This window comes from Nematolebias whitei, chromosome 12 (assembly GCF_014905685.2).
Source record: "Nematolebias whitei isolate Nwh7 chromosome 12, NemWhi1, whole genome shotgun sequence".
Lineage (NCBI taxonomy): Eukaryota > Metazoa > Chordata > Actinopteri > Cyprinodontiformes > Rivulidae > Nematolebias > Nematolebias whitei.
Window position 1 is genome coordinate 39083893 of NC_056509.1, and position 7302 is coordinate 39091194.

Genomic DNA, 7302 nt, shown 5'->3' on the forward strand with positions numbered 1-7302 from the left:
CGTCGAAAAAAAGACGTCTATATTGACATGTCCGATAGACGTCGAAACTGCACAGTTACTCTTTTATTATTATAAATTTGCACGGCTTCATTCATAAACCAACTGTTGCTGTTATCTCTCAAAGCTATTTCTGTTAATCCAGTAAAGAGGATAAAGGAAAAAAATTAAGGAGTGATTTATTTGTAAAACTTAGTCCATCTGTTTCTAGTGAAATTTAAGGAGTGATGATTTAATTGATTTGATGATACCACGATATAAGCACATAAAACATTTAGCTATAAACCTTAAGAGTTATGCTAGTTAGCTTCATTGGCATAGCTCTTAATTACTGTAACTCCAGCGAGTTTAACCCTTTTTTTCGTCAAAAACCTATAAAATGAAATGTGTTTTTTGTCAAAACAGTGGAGTTCAGCAAGAACTTACCTTTAAGCTGTAAAGATGTTTCTGAATCGATGCTACCAGCTAATGCGAGCTAACGTCTAAAACAAAACAGTTTAACGGAGTTTAGGATCCAGACGGTGGTTTAAAATGTGTGGGACATCTTTGTTTTTCATTTGTAAAGTCCATGTGTCCCAGCAGCTACAGGAAGTAAAGACGAAAGCTGCAGCACTGACTGGTGTTACGCCGAGATAAATATCCCCCAAAGAATTGGAGCTCCTTGTCTCGGGAGCGCGCACAAAGCATGAAAATCCGATTAAAAAAAAAAAACTGCGCGACTAACACTCACAATAAATCAATAAGTACAACTATTTTAATCGAACTATTTACTTTGAGTGACGTCTGTGCGGAGTCATACAGATCCTCCGTTTCAGTTTTGTGCGCGCTCTCGAGACTGAGGCACCTTTTGTGGAATACATACATTTGCGCAACACCGGAATGGGCGGAGCCTAGGGATACATTTCCGGTAGTTTTGGCAGCCGCGAGACCTTACACTTGATTAAAGTTAAGAATGAAAATTGAAGATAAAACATTCTCAGAATTCTATGAGTAAAAGCAAAATTATGAAGTTTGTCTCAGAATTCTGACATTAGTTTAAAAAAAAATCCTCAGAATCCAGAGCTTTTTCTCAGAATTGTGACTTTTTTCAAGATGAATTCTAAAATTAAAATCAAATTTCAGATTTTTCTCAATAGAAGAAAGAGTCAGAATTCAGCTGAGTATGTTTTGCTCTGTGGTGCGTCTCCAATGAGCCATGCTGAGTCCAACTTGTGTTCTGCGTATATTAAGGTCAGGTCTCTCTTGTAAATGAGTCCCCGAGGCTCAATGGGAATTACCTGTATAAATAAAGGTTGATTGATTAAAACTAACACGATGAAATTTTCCCATCCGTCAAACAGCGCCTATATTATTATTATTATTATTAAACTTTATTTAATCAGGCAAATCCCATTGAGATCACAGATCTCTTTTGCAAGGGAGGCCTGGGCCTGAAGGCAGCCTAACATGCATGTTTTTGGTCTGTGGGAGGAAACCGGAGGCCTGGAGAAAACCCATGCAAGCACGAGAAGAACATGCAAACTCCGCACAGAAACTGGGGATTGAACCCAGGACCTTCTGCTGTGAGGCAACAGCGCTGACCACTGAGCCATCGTGCTGCCAACTGATTGATTTGCATCGCTTGTATGACTGAAAATGACAATAAAGGTGTCGATCAAAAAAGGTGACGGTCAAAAAAAAAGTGCTGGTCAATAAAAAAGTTTACTAACCCAGCACCTGGTGGCTGGTGCCATGATCCAGATCAGCGTGGCTACATGTTGGAGTAGCTCTGTAACATTCATTCCGAGTTTTTGTTTTTGAAAACTTTAATTTCTCTTCATTCTGGATGTAAATGACTGTTTTCAGAAGATTATTTCCTCTGATATCAGATGCTGTGCAGCTGGAAGGATTTTTACTGAAACTTTTTTACTTTTGGGCATTTGTTATGATGTGTAACCATAGCAACAAGTTTTTTTTTATCAACCAGGAGCAGCTGATTAACATCTCAAAAGCTCAAATACATTAAGTACAGCCCCAAATCCCAAATGAGTTGAAAAGGAGGCGCCATAGACGAATTCCTGTCAACCTGGCAGCGAGGCTCAAGTACCTGACAGCCAAGATCCTGGAGCTGGTGGGAAACTCGGCTCGTGACAACGGGAGGACCAGGATCATCCCCCGGCACCTTCAGCTGGCGACGAGAAGCTCAGCAGACTGCTGGGAGGAGTGACCATCGCTCAGGGAGGAATTCTGCTCAGCATTTGGGCAGTCCGGCTGCTCAGGAGGACCGAGAGGCCTGCCAGATCTGACAGCAAGTTGGATCTTGGTGGACAGATCGGTATCTGTGGCCAGACTCTTCGGATTAGTTGCAGGAGATCCTTCCTGCCTGCAGCTATCAGCATCTAAGAACTCTTGAATGAAACCAGGATGATGAGCTACAACAACACTTAATTTCCCTTTGGGATTAATAAAGTATTTTTAAATTGAATTGAATTGACTTATTGGCTCTTCCACTAAGATTAAAGCCAGAATTCTGGGGGGAGAAATCCATCCATCTTTACCCGCTTCTTTCTTTTGGGGTCGCAGGGGTCGCCGGTGCCCATGTCCAGCAATCACTGTGCGAGAGGCGGGGACACCCTGGACAGGTCTCTAGTCCATCACAGGGCCGCAACAATTCATTCACACCTAGGGACAATTTAGAGCAAGGGTGTCAAACTTGATTACAAAAGGGGGCCAAAATTAAAACCTTTTTAGGGCCAATTTCAGTATCATCAACTCAAGTTAGGTACCTGACATCTTTTCTTGGTTGCAGGTTCCTCAACAAGAGTTTGATTGGTCTCATTTGATGTTCCCTGCTGCACTTTCTACATCATAAAAAAAAATTAATGTGATGCAAGTATTTTACGTTTAACGTATCATCTTGGGGGCCAGATAAGATACCATACCATTTTATTTATAGAGCACTTTAAACAGCGACAAGGCCAACCAAAGTGCTGTACAAACAGAAACAAACAGGTAAAGCACACAGCAACATATAACATGACATAAAATCTAAATATAGAAACAAAATAATAGCAGATAACATAAAGATTAACACAGTGTGATGCATACAGGTTCAGCACAGATCATACAGTGTTGAAAGCCAGGGAATAGTAGTAGGTTTTTAAGCAGGATTTAAAAACTGGGGAGGGAGCCTGTCTGACAAGTAGAGGTAACTCAGTCCATAGTCTAGATGTCAACGAGGGCCTTGAGTAAGACACGTGATTTAGTTACCAATTAGCATAACATGCATGTTTTTGGTCGGTGGGAGGAAACCAGAGTACCTGGAGAAAACCCACGCATGCACGGAGAGAACATGCAAACTCTACCCAGTCCCAGAAAAGCCCCCCGGACCGGGATTTGAACCAGGGTAACCTGCTCGCTGTGAGGTGAGGCGGCAGCTCTAGCCAACTGTGCCACCGTGCTGCCCGTGGAGAAATCCCAGTGGCCCTAATCCTCTTCTGTAAAACCTTCTACTCCTCACAGTTCAAGAACTTTTACAGTCTGACTTGTAGTTTTCCTCACAGTCGCTTTTTTTATTTGAGGCTTGCCTTTCAGTCTGTATTTTCTGTCTGCCTCTCATTTACTTGTAGACAAAGATGTATGGTTACCATGGTGACCGTTGCCAGGCAGCAGCATTTTACTCTAATTTTCTGTTCATACATCAAAATGCTGACATTTTTTTCTTAGCTTAGATTGCTACAGAGTCGTGTGGACTTTTTGAGCTGCACCCTTCGACATTTTTTCAGCAACGTTTAAAACCCGCAGCATTAGCATAAACTATGCTACTAGACACGCACTAAATCAAAGCCATCTTTCTGAGAGCTACCCGAGCCTGCACTGCCCACCCAGCCGGATCTGGTGTGCTGACGTGTCGGCTCCTGCTGCTCGTGCTCCAGCGGCTGAGCGGAGAAGAAGCCAGAGGCTACACACAAAAAAAAACTGCCAGCATGGCAGCAAAGCATTTTTACCGACCGGGCATTTTATTACTTTTATTTAACCTGGTGTCAAGCACAGCCTTGGAGAGGAGGTTCTCGGACTTTAAAAGATGCGCCGACGAGGAGTGCAGCAGTAAGTTTTCTTGCTCAGCTCATCAGGGATCTCTCTCCACTCATCCCCTCCGGATACCCGCAGCTAACCATAAACGGCGCCTTATCTCTTGACCTGTTGCCGGTCGATAATGGCCGACCTTGACTGCCTCTTTATCCCTGAGCCGTCTAGCTGTACGGTACCGCGGAAACCGAACGAATTGGCGTTAACTTTGGTTTCATGTTCCTTAAATAATTAGTTTGACCGTTTCTGGTGGGAGCTCCGGCCTGCTTCGCTGGGCGAAAGCTAAAGCTAATGTTAGCATCACATTAGCCACCTGCCGGCTTCGCCAGCTAAAAGTGTAAAGCTAAGTGAAAACAAATCACTTAATTTGAGACCAAATCACCCTGTCACAACATCCTCATGTATATATTAACAATGAAGAAATGAAACGCGCGACAACAAGCTAATGCAGATTTTATACTACTCATTTCTAGTGGGTTATAAAATGCTAATTCCATGATGAGATGTTTTTTTATTTGTGTCTTGGGGACAGCTAGTTTACGCCATAAACATCGTACACATCCGCATATAAAACCAAGATACTGCAGCCTCGATGTCAAAAAGTTGATCAGCTTCTGCTTCACAGTCGCTGATGTAAACACTTCATCAAAGTGACATTAAATCACTTAAAAACAGCCGACTAGCTTTGATAACTGTTGACATGTCATACACACTGCACAGGTACAGGCAACTTTTTTATTTGGGTTGCTGTGTCGGTTTTTGGTCTATTCTGTGTTGCAGCTGAGTAACTTCCCTGTCAATAAACGGTCAAATAGTTGTTGAACTCTCTGTTAAATAATTTCAGGCTAAAATGCCAAAAAAAGAAAAGGGAATACTCACTATGGATCTGGGGATGAGTGTCTCAAGCAGAGAATCTAGGACTATTGTTCACAAGTGACAGTTGTCAGTAATGAGGATGCTGTTCTGGTCTGTTGTGAAGGAGCTGAAAGGATTTACTGGCCAGTGCATGTTCCAACCCATACATTATGGTCCAAGATGTGTGCAAGCGTCTGAAATTCCTCCGAATGGTGGCCAGGCTCAGCCTCGGATATTAGGCGAGGCACTCCATCATCCAGGAGAAGCTGGGAGTTGAGCCGCTGCTTCTCCGTATTGAAAGGAGTCAGCTGAGGAGATTCGGGTACCTGATTAAGATTCCGCACGGACGCTTCCCTTTGGAGGTTTTTCAGACACGTCCCACAGGAGGGAGTATGGTGGCCGACGGGTGCAAACGAGCTGCAAACAGCTAAATGTGCAGCAAACACACGAATGATGCAAACTCCAAAACAAATGCAAGAGAAAAACGTTGCAAAAGAAAAAAATCTGCATAGAAAATGGAAGATTAAAAAGCATACAACCAAAAAAACAAATGCTGCAAATACCAAAAACACTAAATCTGCAAGTAAGAAATGCTGCAAACTCGATCCAAAAAACCGGAAGTGCACCAGACCACTGGGGGACTCGACCACCATGTCATGGGTCCAGAACCCCTGTAGACACATCATCACTGAGCGATCACTTTCTAAAGCCATATTATTCTTATAGTATGCAAAAATATCTAAAATCTCTCAACTAGAGAGGTTTTGGTAATGTAAGAAAACAAAAAGTAGCTACAGTACTGTTCAAGGTAAAGTAAGGCATAAAATTAAACGTTGACAAGACAATGACTTGGGAAAACCAGAGACATTATATTAAGAGAAACATGAAAAAGAAAGCATTAGATAATTTTGCCACGGTATGAAATTGGCAAAACAAGCATTAAGTCCATCTAACAGGCACATTTTTACGATCTGCCAATGTAAAGTAAAAATACTCCCAATAACTACAATGTATGTGTCTCTGTCACTGATATTAGCGTTTGGATAAGTATGAAAGGTCTCTAGTAATTTATAGAACAGGCTAGTTTTTAAAACTATATTTTCAACCAAGTTTACTAATCTTTATGAAGTAAACATTTACTGACAATATTGTGGATTCATTAGGACAAAAAATGTTTTTTAGATACTCTTGGTGCATTGCCAAAACAGTGATATTTAGATATTTAGTTTGCATCATTCATGTGTTTGCAGCACCTGTCGACCACGGTAAAGGAGACCCCAGAGACATACTTTAAACTAGCTAGATTATAATCTTCTCTAACCTGGGAAGATCTTGTGATCCCCAGGAGGAGCTGAAGAGGTATATCTGGTAAATCTTCTGCAACCCAACCACAGTGAAGCAACATCAAACGGATTAATAAATGCAATCCCAAAAATTGATTGCAGTGAAATTTAGAAGGGCAGTAATGATTTTACATGTTGTTCTAAACATTTCTAGCTTATGCATTGTTAAACTTGGAAAAAATTGTAACAATAATAAAACATGTTTTGCTTTTCCAGTGCTCCTGTGTCGGGGAAAAGCTGTGAAAGATTTCTCGGGACCTGATTGTAGGTTCCTTTCATTCAAGCAATCTGAAACTGTTTATGTTTACTACAAACTTTCTGGAAGAAGGGCTGACATGTGGGCAGGAAGTGTAAGTATACTTAAGTATAAACATTTCTGCTAAATTTGTCATCGGGATTGATTTAAGTTGTTTGAATAATGACTAGGCCTGTCACGATAAACAATAAATCAATTAATCGCACGATAAATTAAAATTATCAACTTCATTTTCATTTATCGGCTTTATTGTTTCTTTGTGTCTCTCTCTTTCTAGTGAAGACACTGGATGACAAAAAGCTCAACTCCAGTGCTCTTCACTGGCCCCTCCCTTTTTCTTTAAAATCCATTTTAACCATCCAAAATCGCGTTTTTGGATCGTTAAAAGCATCTAAGCTGAGAAGCTAAGCTACGAGCTAAGCTAACAGGCCGACCTCTGGAAAAAACCTCCGTCTTGTCGAAGCTCCAAAATTCACGGTTGAAACCCGTGCCTTTGTGTAAAAAGTTGTTTTTCTCTGCAAAAAGAAGCTGAGAACTTGTTTACTGATTTAAAAATATATATTTTTTATTAAAAGCTTTGTGTGACAAATGCTATGCTAAAGAGCTCAAACCACATCGAGCATCCGCCATTTTGAGAATAAAGGAAGGAGAGACGGCCCTGTCATTCCCCAATCTGTTACGGAAGCACGATCCGTAGTGTACTTCCGGGTTGCACGGATCGCCCTTGTTTATGAATAAAAACTGTCTTAATTTACTTAGAAAAGTGCACGCTCTACCTCCACC

At 41.3% G+C, this 7302-nt stretch overlaps 2 protein-coding genes across 2 annotated transcripts in view; one reads left to right on the plus strand and one right to left on the minus strand.

Moving 5' to 3' along the window:
• taf1a (TATA box binding protein (TBP)-associated factor, RNA polymerase I, A) overlaps nt 1-429 on the minus strand; it is a 9501-nt gene extending 9072 nt beyond the window's left edge. Inside the window, exon 1 of the mRNA XM_037685181.1 lies at nt 424-429. The gene's annotated coding sequence lies outside the window, so the exon portion shown is untranslated. The remainder of the gene's footprint in view (nt 1-423) is intronic.
• Nucleotides 430-3910: 3481 nt separating this feature from the next.
• mia3 (MIA SH3 domain ER export factor 3) overlaps nt 3911-7302 on the plus strand; it is a 19070-nt gene continuing 15678 nt past the window's right edge. The window contains exons 1-2 of the mRNA XM_037685901.1: nt 3911-4083; nt 6480-6613. Coding sequence (XP_037541829.1) covers nt 3963-4083; nt 6480-6613 — 255 coding nt within the window. The 5' untranslated portion in view covers nt 3911-3962. The remainder of the gene's footprint in view (nt 4084-6479; nt 6614-7302) is intronic.